This window comes from Bombina bombina, chromosome 6 (assembly GCF_027579735.1).
Source record: "Bombina bombina isolate aBomBom1 chromosome 6, aBomBom1.pri, whole genome shotgun sequence".
NCBI classification, from domain to species: Eukaryota; Metazoa; Chordata; class Amphibia; order Anura; family Bombinatoridae; genus Bombina; species Bombina bombina.
In genome coordinates, this window is record NC_069504.1 from 172,033,082 (window position 1) to 172,054,884 (window position 21,803).

General features: G+C 37.3%; 1 protein-coding gene across 2 annotated transcripts in view; it reads left to right on the forward strand.

Moving 5' to 3' along the window:
* Nucleotides 1–21,803, forward strand: part of TSPAN12 (tetraspanin 12) — a 437,062-nt gene that overhangs the window by 298,808 nt on the left and 116,451 nt on the right. For both annotated transcript variants that reach the window (XM_053716681.1, XM_053716680.1), the window contains one exon: nucleotides 651–758. In XM_053716681.1, the coding sequence (XP_053572656.1) occupies nucleotides 651–758 (108 nt within the window). The remainder of the gene's footprint in view (nucleotides 1–650; nucleotides 759–21,803) is intronic.

The window sequence follows — 21,803 nt, forward strand, 5'->3', positions numbered from 1 at the left end:
TACACTTTTTTAAGCTCATTAGCTAAAGCAGGAAAGGACACATGCGGCCCTTTGCTGCCAGTTCTAAAATGGAAAAGCAGTTGACTATTATTGTGCTAAAGGATCACATATCGCTTCATTCAATAGTGAATGGGCCCCAAAGTATAATAAGATAACTGGATAGGCAGATACATAATCCAACCTAATGTTGTATAAACTTGCCATGTCTACTGCTGCAAATCGGGGTATTACTGTAGAGATTTCAACTCTAAATGAATTACCTACATTTCTCCAGAAATACAATGATTTTTTTAAATTATTGTTCACTTTGCTCATCGAAGGTAAAGTTTTACCTATTTTGAAATAAATGTGTAGCTTGGTATTTCACAATGTATACTGTTCTGTCTTTTTTCTCTCTCAGTTCCCTTATGGATATAAAGTTATTATATATCTTAGCAAGTTGATTTTTTGTAGTCTGTGTATTTGGTAAAGAGAGATTATTATCAGCATTATATATTAGCATGTGTTACCATAGTTTTAAAATATTTTGAAGAAAATTAAACCTGCACAAAACAAGTCAAAGCCTTCTTATCTACGGTATATGTATATTTGGTACAACATGATGCATTATAGATTTATGATAAGTTATAATTGTTTTGTTTTGTTTTCAGACTCCAGTTCAGTGGTCTGACATGGTCAGTTTAAAATCCAAAATGCCAAATTATGGCTTACCCAGGTACCAGTGGCTGACAAACGCCTGGAATTTCTTTCAGAGAGAGGTAAGAAAACCGTTATAATGGGTGTCAACATTTGTAAGAAATGCTTTAAACCATGACATTGCAGTTTAGTACTAGTGGAAGGCCAACAAAATGTAAAGTACCATTTCAGCTGTCTAATGGTTATTGTATATTACAACCTTGCATTGTGTACAGAGTTGTAGGTAAGGGATACTGCACAGCTGGTAGGTAGGGATAAGTAAGCACCCCAATTTCGTCTACCAATTAGATTGTAAGTGCTCTATAGCTTTTTACTTATTGTGTCCGAGCCTCTGAAAGTGAAATTAAACTACAGATTATGTGGGCACATTATAAAGATAGTTTGTTTTTACTATTTGAATGGTAGAATGAATTTCATTGAGAGCATTGCTTTGTTCTGTTTGAATGTTTATTTTGAATGAATGTTAACATTTCAATAATTAATTTAACATTCAAATATTAGATTCAAAGGTTAATGAAATAGACTTACCTTAATCTATAATAATCATCACCATTGTAATATTAACAGTTGAAAATATGAATCTTACATTAGATACAGGAAAAGCTAAATAGATATGAAACCCAATTTTTTTATTTTATGATTCAGATAGAGCAAGTGATTTTAAATAACTTTCCAATTTACTTATATTTTCTATATTGTTTTGTTCTCTTGATATTCTTTGTTTAAAATTATACCTAGGTAGACTCAGGAGCTGCTGATTGGTTGTTGTCGATATATGCCTCTTGTAATTGACTGACCAACATGTTCAGATAGCTACCAGTAGTGCATTGCTGCTTCTTCAACAAAGGATACCAAGTGAATGAAGTAAATTATATAATAGAAGTAAATTGTGAATTTGTTTAAAATTGTTTGCTCTATCTGAATCATGAAATATTTTTGGGGGGGTTTCATGTCCCTTTAATATTTTTGTCAAAAATGAAAGTTTAATATTCAAACATCGAGCAGCTTAGAAATGAATGACAAAAGAAATCCAGCATTTTTAATCAAAAAATTACCTTTAACTCCTCATGTGGTTACACCAGAGTAAGAGACATCATTTTAGACCTGAACTAAGCCCTCAATCATGTGTAACAAGACAAGCCCTCTAAATTCTGCAGTGTGCCCTTCCAATTCTCATAATTGGAAAACCCAATTTCAGAGTTAAATCAAAGAAAAAGTTTGTTTTTTGTGTTAATGTTTAATTTGTATTTTTTTTATATTACAATCTAAAAGTGTTTCTTAGCCATTATAACACACACACATCAAATTACACATAATAAAAAAAAATCACTAATAGTCAACAATTATCCTACACCATATGAATTTGATTAAACTGCACAAGGTGTGTGCCTGTGTATGCTGATATAGTGTATACAATACATCAAAAGGATACAGTTATTACATTTATTGTAGGCTGACCATATTGCCGCTTTAAGAAGGAACACATATGAAAAATACATATGTGAGGGTTCTTATACAAAACCATTTCTTTAAACAGCCCTGAAAACAGCCCTGACATATGTATTTTTCATATGTGTCCCTTTTTAAAGCGGCAATATGGTCCTATGAGCATTATCACTTTCCTTTATAAGTTTCCTGTATACAATTTATAAAGGACAAGCAGTCTTTAATGTAATATGTTTTGTCTTGAAATAATATATGGCACTTCTTATAATGTTTATGAACTCATTATCTTCTTGAGTTGGCTGACTGAGTTGTAGGCCATTCAATAAACTATAATTACAGTAGTCTGAAATGTACAACAGTTATATACAGCATGTCTATTAACATTTTTACAGGAAGTAGTAAATTTAACCTGTTTGTAGAAAGCGATTGTTTTTTTGTAACACAGTATAAACAGACTATATTGTGCGACATTCAGCTGCCTTGCATTACTGAAGGATATAATGAGCTGTTGTGAAATATTCATCTTTAAAATTCTGCTCAAGGAAGTGCAAAATGGAAAGATGACAAAAATCAGATATATGTTTGAATACCGGAAAATAATAACTATACAGTCACTATCACTTTGTTAGACCCTGTCATGGTGTTAAAGTTACCCATTGTTCCACAGGTTTCCTGTTAATTGAAATGTTTCCTGCTTGTACATTGATTAACTTGTTACAGATTTGAAATGATTGTGTTAAATATTTGTTCACCTGTAATGTAAGATAAGATCTACTAGCCTATAATTTATTTACTGGAATTGATTTTTTTGTACAAGTAAATGGTATATTAAATCGTAAACAGATCCAAACACATTAAAAAAGAGCTGTGTTGTGTGAAATTACTGTGATGAGTAATTTTTATATGTTTGCATAGGGTTGATAAAATACCATTATTATTAAGGTTCTGGTCAGTGTAGGTTAAACTTTAAAGATACAATGTACTGTAAAATGTACTTGTTATACCAGCTGCAGAGTTTGAAATGCATTAGAAATTGCTTCGTTAGGTTTATTTTTATAAGTGAAACAGCTGGTTTAGTTGTTTAAAACTACAATCAATTAAAATGGGTTGAGCTTGCAGGGAAATTAAATCTCATTATTTTTCCAGTTTCTGTACACACACATTCTTCTTTATATTATCTCTGTCTTTATACAAAGCCCAATACTGAGGGCCTGATTTTAAAAATCTCTTAGGACTGGTGAGATTCTATAAGAATATTCGCCAGTCCTTCTATTTCCCATGGTGGAATTATATATTATAAAGCCACTTTTTACCCTGAAAACAGTATGTCTATCTAAGGGGCATATACCACATTTTTGTATAGAAAGGAGATGCATACATTACAAAAGTGCACAACAAAAATGTTATTTAAAAATCTTGCAAAATGAATAATTTAACCATTGAAACAAAAATACGCCGAAAAAAAAATTGTATTGTCAAGGTGCATTGTAACAAAATCACCTCAAATCATATTTTTTTAAAAATATAAAATTTGTAGGTATATTACACAGCATAAATTGTAATTTAAGTACACTATATATGCAAAAAAAGCAAGAAATTTGTACTTTAAAATTATGAATGCTTACTTAAAATAGTTCCTGAATGTAGACGCCAGGTAAAAAAGTAGAACTGAGATATTTACCATTCTTTTTGTGGTTCCAGGAAAAAAAAGCGTAAGTATAAATATGTGCTTTGAAGACTTCTAGTTATAGTCTAATTAAATCTGTCCCTGTGACACCAGACATTTTAGGAAATATATTAATATCCATAAATTATCATACAGCCCTTAAAAAGACAGTCAAGTCAAAATTAAACTTTCATAATTCAGATAGGCCATGCAGTTTTAAACAACTTTCTAATTTACTTTTATCATTAAATTTGCTTTGTTCTTTTTTATGTGTTGGAAGCTAAACCTAGGTAGGCTCATATGCTATCTGTCTCTTATCTCTGCATTTTTAAAGTTTTTTAGACAGTGCTAGTTTGTGTGTGTCATACAGATAACGTGCTCACTCCTGTGGAGTTATTTATGAGTCAACACTGACTGGCTAAAATGCAAGTCTGTCAAAATAACTGAAATAAGGGGGCAGTCTGCAGAGGCTTAGACAGAAGGTAATAACAGTGATAAAAACAATCTCTATATTAATATAACAGTGTTGGTTATTCAAAACTGGGGAATAGGTAATAAAGAGATTATCTATATTTTTAAACAATAAAAATTTGTTTTGAAAATATATTTATTTTCTGGAGCTGACTTTAACTATGTGTTTAACCCATTTGTAGAGGTTAAACACATAGTTATATATAAGCAATGGTGCAATGCTCTAAAATATTAGACTTTTTTTTTTTTACTTTTATATCCCTTTAATTATTCTTCTACAATCTTACTACTTTAGGTTTTCTGTGTTGATATATATTCTTGTTTATTAATATACATTAAACTATTTTCAGTGCTTTATTTCCTGTATTTTTATATCTATAATCACCCTGCTTTTATAGGGCATCTACTAACTTTTTGTTTACAGTTAAATTGTCTTTTTTTCTATATTTTTTTTTATTTTTTAGAATTTATTATTCTATTATTTCAAACTAGGGAACATTTGCAGAACAAAAGCTGATATCCATTTATCAAGAAAAACAAAATCTATACTAAACAGGCATTTTTAGAGGGCATTAGTTCATGTGTTTCATATAGTTAACATTGAGCTCATGCATGATTGGCTAAAATGCAAGTCTGTCAAAAGAACTGAAACAAGGGGGCAGGCTTAGCTATAAGGTAATCACAGAGGTAAAAAGTGTATTTCTATAACAGTGTTGGTTATGCAAAACTGGGGAATGGGTAAAAAAGGGATTATCTTTCTTTTTAAACAACAAAAATTCTGGTGTTGACTGTCCCTTTAAAGTCAGCAAAAATGCACAGTAACACAAGCTATACATGTAGACACATTCAAATACACAGAAACACACACTACATAGCATACACTTATACAGGCAGATAAACACACACTACATAGTATACACTTATACATGCAGATACACACACACTACATAGCATATACTTATACAGGCAGATAAACACACACTACATAGTATACACATGTACATGCAGATACACACACAAACATACTACATAGCATACACTTATACAGGCAGATACAGACACTACATAGTATACACTTATACATACAGATACACACACACACACACTACACAGCATTCACTTATACATGCAGATACACAGACACTACATAGCATACCCTTATTCAACCAGATACACACACACACACACTACATACCATACACTTATACATGCAGATACACACACACACTACATAGATTATAATTATAAATGCAGATACACACACACACTACATAGCATACACTAATACATGCAGATACACACACACATTACATAGCTTACACTTATACATGCAGACACACACACTACATAGCATACACTTATACATGCAGATACACACTACATAGCTTACACTTATACATGCAGATACACACACACTACATAGCTTACACTTATACATGCAGATACACACACACATTACATAGCATACACTTATACATGCATATACACACACACTACACAGCATACACTTATACATGCAGATACACATACACACTACATAGCTTACACTTATACATCCAGATACACAAACCCTACACAGCATACACTTATACATGCAGATACACACACACTTATACATACAGATACACACACACACTACATAGCTTACAGTTATATATGCAGATACACACACACACCTATACATACAGATACACACACACACACACACAATACATAGCTACACTTATACATGCAGATACACACATGCACTACACAGCATATACTTATACATGCAGATACACACACACTTATACATACAGATACTGCATAGTTTACACTTATACATGAAGATACACACACTACATAGCATACACTTATACATGCAGATACACACACACGTATATATACAGATACACACACACGTATATATACAGATACACACACACTACATCATATATGGGTATCTGTAATTTATTGTATGGGGTCCTGGGGTTGGCAAGCACATTAGCTGGCAGACTTAGGCTGCCACTGTTCGTTAACCTGGTATTATCACTGCTCATCATATAACACTGAAGGCATGCTAGTATTATTACTAGGGGTTAGACGTAATCACTACCACAGATTAGAGGTTATCAATACCTGAGGTCAGACCGTCAGAGGATATACAGCCTTCTTACTCCTGCTTAACCCACACACCATTCCTTTTCCACAGGGAATCTAACAAGTATCTAACCCTTGGAGAGAAAAGCCAGCTACTGCTGAGTATGCCCCCAATTACATTAAAAATTATTTAAAAAAAAAAAAATTGCATGGGGCAATGCGGGACAGATGGCAAGCTTCCTGGGACAGATCCCAAAAATCGGGACTGTCCCGCAAAAATTGGGACAGTTGGGGGGTATGAAGGCATATTTTGTGTGTTTTTTTCTAGCATCACTATCTTTGGCCGTCATTTGATTATGCTTTTTGTTGCATTGTCTCACATTTCCTGTGTCTTTTTTTTTTCTGGCCGTCATGCAATATGACGCCAATCTTTGTTACCTTTATATTCTTTAGAGTTGCCTCTGTCTTTGCCCAAGTATTGCATTGTCTTGTTGGTGCGCATGAACTTTTACTGCTGATTCCTGGACATTGACCTTATCTTGTTTTTGGCTACTATTATGCCATATGATTTTGTGCCTAATTTTCCCATGTGGGGCAAGATTACAAGTCGTGCGGCAAATCAGTTGCGAAGACACTGCATGTGTTATGGCTTTTTCAAATTTGGGGTTGTGCAGCTATTACAAGTTGCAAAATAATGTATTTTGCATGCATGTTAAGCCGCAGACAAACACACAAAAACCCTAATATGTTGCGCAAAGCCCTTGACGTATTCACCTCGAAAAGTGTACATGAAAATGTGAATATTTCATATTGCGAAAATGTTTTTGTAAAGTAATATGTTCTATTTATTTATAAATAAATATTTCTCTATATACGTGAGGATTTTTTGAATGATATATCTATTTATAGTCTAGATATCGTGAGATCTATATGTGAATATCACATTAAAAATCCCTCTAAGATGAGGGGCGGAGCCAACTTAGGAGCCGAATGGTCGCATCTTCCTGCAGCTCCTGTAAGAGAGCTTTATCTACTTTAGCTTATGTGACCTATTGGCTCCAAAAACCTGCCTAATCGGAATATGAATAGCTCCTAAGCCTAAACTTTAAGAAACTCGAGCATTGTTAAATACGGAGAAGTGACTTATATTTGAAACAGTTAGAGAGGCCTACCACAAGAACCACGCTGCAGCGGCCATCTTGGCTTGTTTTGCTTTCCCTGTCAGAGCTACACGAGCCTTATGAGTGGGATAGTGTACGTCTGACTTGTGACAAATACATCAAAGTAAAGCTCAACCTGCTGATCAAGACAGAGGAGTACAGAAGGAGTCAGCGCTAACCTAGTCTTCTAACAAGCTGTCCCCAGCGTGAGTGTATAGGACATACTATAGAGATAAGAGATACAGTTGACTGCAGGAAACATATTTCTCCTTGCTGCGCCATGAAGCGCGAACTACGAGAATTACTCAGAGGCTTGGCAGACCAACTGGATCGACTTGCAGAGGAGCTAGGTGAGGAAATAAGGTTCTCCTTTTCCGCGGCTACCCTCGAGATCAATACTACGGTACCTGGGGTCAGCTGGGAGGTCCCGGCTCTAGGAGGCATTCAGGAGTGCCCAATTGAAGCTTCCCATATGACAGATGAGAGCGACGGGCCAGAATATATGCTCACCCTTTGTACACACAATCTGACTGAGGCTGCAGCGACAGGTCATGAGTATTCTACACTGAAGGTAATCTCTGCTGCCGCAGGGGCTAACGTGCGTGATCGAAATCGCCTGCAAAGTGGCCCTAAGTGTAGCCCTGACCCGCAAAAGAGCATAACAACCCCTGAATTTTTTAATATTCCACAATCGCCGCTCTGGCCTATTATGTCCAGTAGTTTGGTCACCGGATGCTGCACTCTAGCAAGGTACAAGATGTCAGCACAAATTTGTTTCTCAGAGCAGTGCAGTACCTTGCAGCCCATCGCCGTTACAATAGATACTGAGCAGCAAGAAAGGCACCCTCAGCATAAGCTGAAATACGGCCCAGCAAGAGTCACAGCATGGTATCTAGATCTGTTTGGTTACCCTGCCTTTAACAGGCTTTATATCAGAGTAGGCATCGGATGAAGGGAGCAAGCAAGTATACACACTTCTTTTGCCTTAGGTGGCAGAAGATGAGGAGAATAATTAACACCTCTTATATTTGCTCCCCTAGAAATGAAATGGTCGACGATCTATACTGTCATTTTACTTTGCTAAACATTCTACACTGTCCTTTAGCTTTACATGCAACGGAAATGTGGCTTCTTCTCACAGATTGCATGCTAACCCATGTTAACCCTCAGCACCCTGATTCTGAGAGACTGCTTCAGGACTATGTGTATTACCAAAAGTGATTGCTCAGAACACTTGATGTTTAAAATGTTTGAATATCTACACACTTAGCGCATTTGTTAAAAAGAGACTCAAACTTAGAGGTATCCACTAAATCCTATTATATCTAATCTGCAGTTACTGTTCTCTGGCTCAAGTAATTAGAATGCTAATTGTAACCTATAGGTTGTTTATACCTTAATTCTTAATGTTACTTTTTATTAGAGGTCAATTGCTCTCCTAATGTATACAGCTCATATATTTATGTCTCATGCATAGCTTCATTAGTATAGGCTTGGGATGTCAATATGGATATGGAAGATTGCTTTATTTTGTGACATATTTCCAGGTCTATCTGCTGTAATGATATATGTTTGACAAGCTAGGTTTGCTTTCCATGAAGCGGTCTCTTAGAAATACAGAGACGCCGCATCTTACCATTTGCTTTAATAGTGATCATATATCTCAAGTTAATTATGGTTATATATTTTGTGCCCTAACCATGCGTAATCCTCTACAAATATATGTTAAAGGGTCTTTTCACTTTAGGAAACATAATAGTCAGGGATTTTCAGGTCTAGTCAGCCATATTTGTTCATAAAAGCCCCTAATGGAGTCTGAAACATGACTAGGTTACATATTATGTTCAGGGATGTGGATACAAGCCATATCTTAGGCTGGTGGAAATGCTGCACTACTATATTGTACCCTATCCAGTTTGACTAGACTAGACGACATTGATTAACCCCTATAATTTACGCCAGCATAACTGTCTTATATTGTCAGTGTTATTAACTGTATATGTTCCAATATTCTGTGTATTTAGAGTTATGAATGGTTGTCAATCTACACTAACATTAGTTTTGTCTCTACTATGCTCACACTATCTTATTTGCCTTCCTCACTCTATTATGTGGGTAAGTACATTATAGATATTGACGCAATTGTTACATGTAATAGGCCATTACCTCTACTGTCTCTACACTTACTGGTCATATGTCACATAATACATTTTCGCTTTAAGCCATATATGTTCGGTTGCATTTTGATATTGCACTACTCCCAAGAGCTTCTATGGCCCTGAATTAAGATATTTGAGGAATTCTTTTATTCCTACTTAAGTCATATATAATTTAAGTATCAACCTTAGAGTTTTCCTATAGAGCCCTTTTTGAAGTGATATGCTGCTGCCTTTTAACGGTAACATGCCAGCTATGGGTCATATTTACCCAGCCCTGCTATGTAGCGACAATATAGTGCATTTATGACATTATCAGCTCCACTGCGCTGTGGCATTGGCATGCTTTTGTAAGTTGATAGCTTGCATATAGTGGATATGTTTGTTCTGCAATTAGGACACCTTATTTATATATTACACTTAATGCGCAAGATGTAACTGTTCTGTATCTTCTCAACTGTTATTTGACACCAGAATGAGAAAGGTTTGTTCTTATATTTACACGACATAACTGTTTAATATCTTCTCAAATGTTATAAGGAAGATGTATCATGTATCATACTCCATCTCAGACAGTCGACACGTTTGATACGCAATGTTTGGATAAATTTATATATTACCTGTTTCACTACTCTTTAGGTCAGCTCTGAACACCTATGTGAAGTTCTTCCTCTGTGACATGTATGCATGTGTTTGTAGTTTATTTAACTAACTTTTGAGTCTCCCTGGATGTATCAGCAGTGCAACCCCTTGCCACTATTTAGCTACTCTACCTAGTGTTATGATGTCACTTTGCCCCACTGCTTACTCCTGAGTAGACTAATTCTCTAAGGCATATCTAATTTATCTTATCTAATTTGTAATCCAAAAGCCAGACCTACGGTCTCTACGCTCGGGCCCTCCTAGGCCCACCCCAGGTGCCCGGCACCCTATGCTACTTATACTTACTTATATATGGCTCCGCCCTCCCACCCCTTTTCCTATACATATAGCGGTGCTTACCCGCTGAATATCCCCCTCCCCCTATATATCTCGGCCCAAGAGTGGCTGATTCTTCTGTTAGCCCTCCACAAGCTGATATTTTGGTCTTAGGTAATATTTTATTAGAATGTGGAGTTTATTCGCTGATATTATAAAAAGAAGTTCTATTTTATCTCGCCAAAGATATTGTCTATCTTCAAAATCAGACTTGAATTATATTTTATCTTGCTGTATGTGCATATTGCTATCTCAATAATGCCTATGTATAGACAATGTGTTATTCTCTTTGTTGTAACTTCTGCCTTAGGGCGAGTCCTTGTTTAGATGATATATGCTTTAACTTCAATAAAAAAATAATTTAAAAAAAAAAAAAAATCCCTCTAAGATATTGTTTAATGTGCATAAGATTGTAATGTACAATCTTTTAATTATCTCCATTGTTAAACATATCTTTCTATACATATAAATCGATGTTTCTCTATGTATGTGTATGTTTGTCAATGTAAAATCCCTTTGATTGCTTGCAAAAAACTTGTAATCCAAGTTTTCCACAGTAATAGATTCCACAGTAATAGGAAATCTAGATGTTTGCAATTTTAAATTTTCTATAATCTTGCATATAGGGTTAATAAAAAATTGGAAGACCATGTAAAAAACTATCGGCTAGATTACGAGTTGTGCGTTAGGCTTAAAAAGCAGCTTTAAGCGGTCCTAACGCTGCTTTTTAACGCCCGCTGGTACGAGTCTTGAAGTTACAGGCTCACCGCTCACTTTTTTGGCCAGACTTGGAAATACCGCAAATCCACTTACGTAAATTGCGTATCCTCTTTTTTCAATGGGACTTGCATAGCGCCGGTATTACGAGTCTGCCAAAAAGTGAGCGGTACACCCTCTCCTGTCAAGACTGGTACCGGATTTTAAAGTCAGTAGTTAAGAGTTTTACACTACAACGCCGTAGCTTAAAATTCTTAACTAAAGTGCTAAAAAGTACACTAACACCCATAAACTACCTATTAACCCCTAAACCGAGGCCCTCCCGCATCGCAAACACTAAAATTAAATTTTTAACCCCTAATCTGCTGAACCGGACATCGCCGCCACTATAATAAATATATTAACCCCTAAACCGCCACACTCCCGCCTTGCAAACATTAGTTAAATATTATTAACCCCTAATCTGCCGTCCCTAACATCGCCGACACCTACCTAAATTTATTAACCCCTAATCTGCCGCCCCCAACGTTGCCGCCCACAATATCTAAGTCTAACCCTAACACCCCCTAACTTAAATATAATTAAAATAAATCTAAATAAAAATTAATATCATTAACTAAATTATTCCTATTTTAAACTAAATACTTACCTATAAAATAAACCCTAAGCTAATAAAAAAGAAAACTAAACTAATCACATTGTATCTAGCTTAGGAATTATTTTTACTTTACAGGCAAGTTTGTATTTATTTTAACTAGGTAGAATAGATATTAAATAGTTATTAACTATTTAATAACTACCTAGCTAAAATAAAGACAAATTTACCTGTAAAATAAAACCTAACCTAAGTTACACTAACACCTAACACTACACTATAATTAAATTAATTCCCTAAATTAAATACAATTAAATAAAATTAGCTAAAGTACAAAAAAAACAAACACTAAATTACAGAAAATAATATACAAATTACAAGATTTTTAAACTAATTACACCTAATCTAACCCCACTAACAAAATAAAAAAGCCCCCCCAAAATAAAAAAGCCCTACCCTACACTAAATTACAAATAGCCCTTAAAAGGGCCTTTGCGAGGCATTGCCCCAAAGTAATCAGCTCTTTTACCTGTAAAAAAAATTACAAATCCCCCCCCAACATTAAAACCCACCACCCACGCAACCAAGCCTACTCTAAAACCCAGCCAATACCCCCTTAAAAAAAACCTAACACTAACCCCTTGAAGATCACCTTACTGGGAGAAGTCTTCATCCAACCGGGCCGAAGTCCTCAACGAAGCCGGGGAAGTGGTCCTCCAGACAGGCAGAAGTCTTTATCCTGACGGCATCTTCTATCTTCATCCATCCGACGCGGAGCGGGTCCATCTTCAAGACATCTGACGTGGAGCATCCTCTTCCTTCCGACGGCTAACACTGAATGAAGGTTCCTTTAAATGACGTCATCCAAGATGGCGTCCCTTCAATTCCGATTGGCTGATAGAATTCTATCAGCCAATCGGAATTAAGGTAGAAAAAATCCTTAAAGACAAACGTAAGGAAAATAGTTCAGGGGAGAGTAACCTCTGACACGGCGTGCTCCACAGGGCAAATTAAAACATAATGTGGTAATGTGATTCAAGCAGCTCGCATATACTCAGTGCACTCGATATAAACTACGAGTGCTAGTTTCAGAGGAGTGTAGTCCCGTAAGTTTTCCTTCCCAAACAGGTCAAAATTGCTACTATCCTACCGCTTCTACTGGGTGAATCCCAAGAGGTGTAAAGCAGTTAAACTGTACAGTGGTCAGGGCAATTAGGCACGTACCTCCTATCCGTGAGACATCCACCAGGAGCAATCTTGTATACACCAATCTCCTTCGTGTGACTAATGTCTCCGTCCGTGACGAGGTTCTATGTGGTTCCCAAACAACCTCCATTATCGATGCGGTATGTAGCTCCTCCTCTCCAAGCGTCCCTAGCAACGAGCAAGCTTAGCGGTCAGGACCTTGTGCACACCCGACACCTGTGCTCACTCAAGATCTAGCCTCTGAAAGCAAATGTAGAAGGAAATGCGAGGAGCACAGGCGAAGGTGAATTTGCAGATAAAAATATTTATTGAGTTGAATTAACAAGTCGCGCCTTGGCGCGAATGAGTGAAAAATACACACAGTGCGGTAAGTCATATGGCAAACCAAAAACGAACAGTGTGAGGGGGGGAAAAGTAAACCTCCCCGGGGTTAGAACTGTACAAAAAATCTACTGTTGGAGCAGACTATGGACAAACAGGTATACGCGTTTCAGCGGATTGCCTTACTCATTACCTGATTCAAACATTTGTGAGTGCTCCTTAAAAAGCTAGCAGTCTGCTATCCCATAGGCTTAAAGGGACCCACCCCTCTACAAAACCAACAATGGGAACACAATACAAAACAAAACAAACAGTGATTTCAATTGTATTCCAATTCGGATTATTCATTCCTAATGCACATATAGTGTAACATTAACAACAAAACATTAACAATGATAATAATAAAGATTGACTTTCTCTTCTAATCATGATGTTAATAAAATAATGGATGGTAGTTATATTACTAGCACAAATTGTAACGGACATGCTCTAGCGAAACTTTCATGAAGAGTGCTCAGTTCACCGGTCCCATTGCGGTTCAAATAAGGCTTCTGCTTCCACACACTCTGAAACACAACATGATAAAACATACTGTGAGAGTGATAATAATGTTAGTGGAGTAAGCCAAAATTTGCACAATATGTAAAATACATAAATTGAAATTTACGCTACGTGAGTGCTATTGCATAAACACTAGCAGGTTGATTAGTAATCAGACTATGAATTAAAAGACAAGCTGACCCCTGCTAAGTAAGGGGAGTACCATTTATTAGATGCGCTAACTGGATACTATGGCAAAGATTACTGCCTTTCTAGGAACTCAATAGTGAAACTAAATGACATTACGGTACAGGTGGCAGCATTATAAAAGCTGCCAAATAGATATATGCAAGTGAATCATATCTAACTATATGTAATGTAGTCACTTGTCCTGACTATTAAGCATATCTGCTGTTACCAATATGAGTATGGTTAATACAAAAAATTTGTCCAACTCTGGGACACAATTTATTTAGCTCTCTCTTGGTAGCTGTCATTACTGTGGGGGAGAGCGAGGGAGGAGAGGAGCCAAGGCCAGAGGGAGAGGGAGGTCCATCAGTTAGGACTCAAAAAAGGGGTCCCCACAGAGTTAGAAAACTTGGGGGCTCACCAAAAGTTGATTAGGTCATACTCAGAATTGAGCCCTTCTGGGACCCTTGTCCTCAGTTGGAAAATCCAAAAAGCCTCCCTCTCCCCCAGCCTATGGCTCCTGTCCAGTCCCCCTCTTAATGGGGGAACCCTTTCTATAATGGTCCAAGAGAGGGATGCTATGTCCTTGGAGTGTATGCCTGAAAAGTGTTGTACAAGTGGTGTAGTTAGCACTGCAGCCCTAATGTCAGCAAAGTGCTCCTTAATGCGAACTTTGCTGACATTAGGGCTGGAGTGCTCACTACACCACTTGTACAACACTTTTCAGGCATACACTCCAAGGACATAGCATCCCTCTCTTGGACCATTATAGAAAGGGTTCCCCCATTAAGAGGGGGACTGGACAGGAGCCGTAGGCTGGGGGAGAGGGAGGCTTTTTGGATTTTCCAACTGAGGACAAGGGTCCCAGAAGGGCTCAATTCTGAGTATGACCTAATCAACTTTTGGTGAGCCCCCAGGTTTTCTAAGTCTGTGGGGACCCCTTTTTTGAGTCCTAACTGATGCACCTCCCTCTCCCTCTGGCCTTGGCTCCTCTCCTCCCTCGCTCTCCCCCACAGTAATGACAGCTACCAAGAGAGAGCTAAATAAATTGTGTCCCAGAGTTGGACAAATTTTTTGTATTAACCATACTCATATTGGTAACAGCAGATATGCTTAATAGTCAGGACAAGTGACTACATTACATATAGTTAGATATGATTCACTTGCATATATCTATTTGGCAGCTTTTATAATGCTGCCACCTGTACCGTAATGTCCTTTAGTTTCACTATTGAGTTCCTAGAAAGGCAGTAATCTTTGCCATAGTGTCCAGTTAGCGCATCTAATAAATGGTACTCCCCTTACTCCCCTTACTTAGCAGGGGTCAGCTTGTCTTTTAATTCATAATCTGATTACTAATCAACCTGCTAGTGTTTATGCAATAGCACTCACGTAGCGTAAATTTCAATTTATGTATTTTACATATTGTGCAAATTTTGGCTTACTCCACTCACATTATTATCACTCTCACAGTATGTTGTATCATGTTGTGTTTCAGAGTGTGTGGAAGCAGAAGCCTTATTTGAACCACAGTGGGACTGGTGAACTGAGCACTCTTCATGAAAGTTTTGCTAGAGCATGTCTGTTACAATTTGTGCTAGTAATATAACTACCATCTAGGGTGAAGAATGTATGCCCTAAATGCTCATCCGTTAGGGCGGATTTAGTGCACTGTTTTTGGGCCTGCCCAAAGATTAATCAATTTTGGGCTAAAGTAGCTTATTGGATGCAGACCACACTGAAAATAGAGTATCAGCCACAGGCAACGGAAATATTTTTCTTGTTAAAATCGCAGACAATTCCACAGAATCATAGATTAATTAATCTGATCATATTTTTGGGTCGTAATATCATATTAAAAGCGTGGAAAGCAAAAATTGCCCCTAATGTAAAGAAGCTTAAGAATGCGTTGATTGCGCATGTTTTACTTGAACAATGGAATAAATATCAGGGGGTAGTGCTTCAATTCTACCAGGACTTATGTGTGAGAACTTTACAAAGGAGAAGCGCACTCAGACCACTCACTTCATTACTCAGGAAAAACCAAATCAATTATCGTTGGGGATTCCCTTTTGCCCTACACATCCTCCATGAGGGCAAAACCCTAACAATAAAGGATAGGCAAGACATTCCAGAAATCTGCACATACATCGGATTAGACACACCAGACCTGCCACAATATATGTTTGAATCAGGTAATGAGTAAGGCAATCCGCTGAAACGCGTATACCTGTTTGTCCGTAGTCTGCTCCAAGAGTAGATTTTTTGTACAGTTCTAACCCCGGGGAGGTTTACTTCCCCCCCCTCACACTGTTCGTTTTTGGTTTGCCATTTGACTTACCGCACTGTGTGTATTCTTCACTCATTCGCGCCAAGGCGCGACTTGTTAATTCAACTCAATAAATATTTTTATCTGCAAATTCACCTTCGCCTGTGCTCCTCGCATTTCCTTCTAGAAAAAAATTCTATTGGCTGATGCAATCAGCCAATAAGATTGAAGTTCAATCCTATTGGCTGATCCAATCAGCCAATTAGGATTGAGCTGACATTCTATTGGCTGTTCCAATAAGCCAATAGAATGTCAGCTCAATCCTATTGGCTGATTGGGGGGGATTTGCTGATTACTTTAGGGCAATGCCCCGCAAAAGGCCCTTTTAAGGGCTATTTGTAATTTAGTGTAGGGTAGGGCTTTTTTTATTTTGGGGGGGCTTTTTTATTTTGTTAGGGGGATTAGATTAGATGTAATTAGTTTAAAAATCTTGTAATTTGTTTATTATTTTCTGTAATTTAGTGTTTGTTTGTTTTTGTACTTTAGCTAATTTTATTTAATTGAATTTAATTGTATTTAATTTAAAGAATTAATTTAATTATAGTGTAGTGTTAGGTGTAATTGTAACTTAGGTTAGGTTTTATTTTACAGGTACTTTTGTATTTATTTTAGCTAGGTAGCTAGTAAATAGTTAATAGCTATTTAGTAACTATTCTACCTAGTTAAAATAAATACAAACTTGCCTGTAAAATAAAAATAAACCCTAAGCTAGATACAATGTAACTATTAGTTATATTGTAGCTAGCTTAGGGTTTATTTTATAGGTAAGTATTTAGTTTTATATAGGAATAATTTAGTTAATGATAGGAATATTTATTTTGATTTCTTTTAATTATATTTAAGTTAGGGGGTGTTAGGTTTAGGGTTAGACTTAGGTTTAGGGGTTAATAACTTTAATATAGTGGCGGCGACGTTGGGGGCGGCAGATTAGGGGTTATTAAATGTAGGTAGGTGGCGGCGATGTTAGGGCCGGCAGATTAGGGGTTAATAATATTTAACTAATGTTTGCAAGGCGGGAGTACGGCGGTTTAGGGGTTAATATGTTTATTATAGTGGCGGCGACGTTGGGGACGGCAGATTAGGGGTTAATAAGTATAGGTAGATGGCGGCGACATTGGGGGCAGCAGAGTAGGGGTTAATAAATATAATGTAGGTGTCAGCGATGTTGGGGGCAGCAGATTAGGAGTTCATAAGTATAATATAGGTGGCGGCGGTGTCCTGAGCGGCCGATTAGGGGTTAATAATTTTAATGTAGGTGTCTGCGATGTCGGGGGCGGCAGATTAGGGGTTAATAAGTGTAAGATTAGGGGTGTTTAGACTCGGGGTTCATGTTAGGGTGTAGACATAAAATGTATTCCCCCATAGGAATCAATGGGGCTGCGTTAAGGAGTTTTACGCTGCTTTTTTGCAGGTGTTAGACTTTTTTTCAGCCGGCTCTCCCCGTTGATATGGGGAAATCGTGCACAAGCACGTTACACCAGCTCACCGCTAATGTAAGCAGCGCTGGTATTGGAGTGCTTCTTGTCTGGTTTGTAAAAACCCGTAATACCAGCGCTGTCTGTAAGTAATTTGAAAATCATTGAATTTTGAATGTTGTTTGTATATATTTTTTTGGTGCTATAAGTTTTGTGCATGGCCAGTTCCCAATATTTATTAGAATAAGTTTTTTTGTTGCAATCAATAATATAAAATTATGAAAACGTATATATGAAATTAATTGCACATAATTAATTAAATCGGTTAACTGAAAAACAAACAATCTGAACTTTTTATTTTTTTAAGTTTATCAACAAATTAGGATACAAGATGAGTATGAAAATTGTTAACATCTTGTTTGCTGCAATTGTTTTTTCAATAGCCAAACTCCATCCACCACATCCTAGAGTAAACAATGCTGAATTATTTAGCAAATGTTCCATTGTTTTGCCGTCTCTTTTTTAAAGGGTAATGATTCAGATAGAGGGCGAGATTACATATATGGCGTAGGATTCAGCGCAACTGCTGAAACCCACGCCGCCCATAAATTCACCTTGTACTTCGGGAGGATCCTATATACGGCGCTGGCAGATCATATACTGCGATAAGTCGTATAAACTGGTGAGGTTCAGAAATGTGCGGAAATACACATTTCTGGAGTCGCCAGTGACTTACGGCAGTTTATGAACTGCCGGTGCCTAAGTAAAAAATAAAAAAATGTTTAAACACATGTAAAAATCTTACCCGCCTCCAAAAAATAAACCCGACACATCAAAACCCCTATATCCGCCATCCCCCCACATCGCAACTAATAATCGCCATCCCCTTACAACACAGTCTACCTATTTAAACTATTAACCCCTAATCCGCCAACCCCACATCGAAAAGTACCTAATAAATGTATTAAACCCTAATCCACCATCACCCCACAATGCAAAGTACCTAATAAACATATTAACCCCATAACCGCCAACCCCTCACATCACTAAATACCTAACACTATTAACCCCTAAACCGTCAACCCCCCACAACGCAAAGTATCAATCTAATAACTAAGACCCCTAACCTAACACCCCCTAACCTAGCCTCAATTAAACTAACATTACATAAATTAAAAAAAAGACAAACTACATCGAAAAATAATAAACATTTACCAAAAAAATAATACTAAATTACCCTATCATTACTGAAAAGGGCCTTTTGTAGGCATTGCTCTAAAGAAATCAGCTCTTTTAACAATAAAATACAAATTACCCGTAACAGTAAAAAACCCCAGCCACCCATGGGCAATCAACTCTTTTAGTGCCCATTAAAAAAATAAAAAGCCCTAATCTAAAAAACGAAAACACCCAAAAAACAAACAAAAAACCTACCACTAATCCCGACATAGGTACTCACCATTCCTGAAGTCTGGCGGTAAAGGTCTTCTTCAAGGCGGCTCTATCTTCATCCAGCGTGGGGCCATCTTCTTTCTTCATTCTAGTGGCACAGAGCATCGGCGGTGCAGAAATCCAACGTGGAGGCTCCTCTTCATGTGATCGCCTGCCGCACACTGAAGATTGAATGCAAGGTACCCGTTTTATTTTGGGGTACCTTGCATTCCTATTGGCTGAAAATTTCAAATCAGCCAATAGGATGAGAGCTACTTAAATCTTATTGGCTGTTCATTTTTTTTTCTGTAATCTTAGATTTTTTTATTTTCATGTAATCTTAGGTGTTTTTTTTACTTTAATGTTAGGTTTTTTATTTATTGTAATGTTAGGATTTTTTATTTTAATGAGAAGTTAGGATATTTTTAATTTGGTAATTTTTTTTTTTTGGGGAGATAGTCTTTTTTATTTTATGTAGTTAATTGGGGTTAGGGGGCTTAGTGATTGGATTGATACTTTGAGTTGTGGGGGTTGGTGGTTTAGGGGTTAATAGGTTGAATAGGTAGATTGTACTGTTGGGGGTTGGCGGATTAGGGGTTAATAGTTTTATTAGGTAGATTGCGTTGTGGGGGGTTGCCGGATTAGGGGTTAATATTGTAATTAGATACTTTGTGTTGTGGGTGGGTGGCAGATTAGGGGTCAATAACTTTATTAGATACTTTGCAATGTGGGGGTTGGTGGTTTAGGGGTTAATACATTTATTAGTTATTGCGGTGGGGGGATGGTAGTTGAGAGGTACATATTGTGCATACGTTAGGTGTTTGTTAAGGCTTCTAGGGATTTACGGTGCATTTTTACTCAGCACAAGGCTTATTGCTCTTGCCTATGTGTGGCGAGGTGACAATGAAGTAAAATTTCTCCCATTTTCACTGCGTAAGTAAATTTGTGATATTGACTTGCGACGCCGGTTCTATATTAGTTTATGGGAGTAAAAACAGCGGGCAACGGCTAAAATTTACGTTCCGCATTTGTATGCGGCGCCGTATATGTGATCGCTAGATTCGCAAAATAATTGCTGACACTGGCTTTTGCGGGTGACACCGCAAATGTGATCGGGCCAAGAGCATGCAGTGTTAAACAAATTTAAAATGTACTTTTGTTACATAATTTGCTCTGTTCTCTTAGCATCCTTTGTTGCAAACGCTACATAGGTATGTTCAGAATCAGAAATGCACAATTGGGAGCTAGCTGCTGATTGGTTGCTGCATATGTGCATCTTGTCATTGGCTCATCTTATGTGTTTAGCTAGTTTCCAGTAGTGCAATGCTGCTCCTTTAACAAAGGATACCAAGTGAAAATTGGAAGTTGTTTAAAATTTGTATGCTCTATCTGAATAATACAACTTGGGTTGTATCTCCCTTTAATCATCTCTTCTGAGGCCAATTAGGGAGTTTCAGTGTAGTTTTTATTCCCTTGTGCTGTGATTTAAGATCTGGGACGCTTAACTGAACCTTTTTTTGTTCTATCAATATATATGTCTAAATATGTTGATGGATGTGTATATACATATATATATATATATATGTACTTCTGTGCTTTTTTATATATATATATATATATATATATATATATATATATATATATATAAACACATATATACACACGTATATGTACACACACAGGTTGCCACTGGAGTCCTCTTCCACTCCTCCATTGCTTTTTTAGCAATACAGTGGTCGTCTTGGAGGTGTGTTTGGGGTTGTTATCATGTTGGAATACTGCCCTGCGGCTAAGTCTCCGAAGGGAGGGGATCATGCTCTGCTTCAGTATGTCACAGTACATGTTGGCATTCATGGTTCCCTCAATGAACTTTAGCTCCCCAGTGTGGGCAGCACTCATGCAGGCCCAGACCATGACACTCCCACCACCATGCTTGACTGTAGGCAAGACACACTTGTCTTTGTACTCCTCACCTGGTTGCTGCCACACACGCTTGACACCATCTAAACCAAATAAGTGTATCTTGGTCTCATAGGACCACAGGACATGGTTCCAGTAATCCATGTTCTTAGTCTGCTTGTCTTCAGCAAACTGTTTGTGGGCTTTCTTGTCCATCATCTTTAGAAGAGGCTTCCTTCTGGGACGACAGCCATGCAGACCAATTTAATGCAGTGTGCGGCATATGGTCTGAGCACTGACAAGCTGACCCACTCACCCCTTCAACCTCTGCAGCAATGCTGGCAATACTCATATGCATATTTCCCAAAGATACGTGCACACAACTTCTTCGGTCGACCATGGCGAGGCCTGTTCTGAGTGGAACCTGTCCTGTGAAACCGCTGTATGGTATTGCCCATTGTGCTGCAGCTTAGTTTCAGGGTCTTGGCAATCTTCTTATAGCCTAGGCC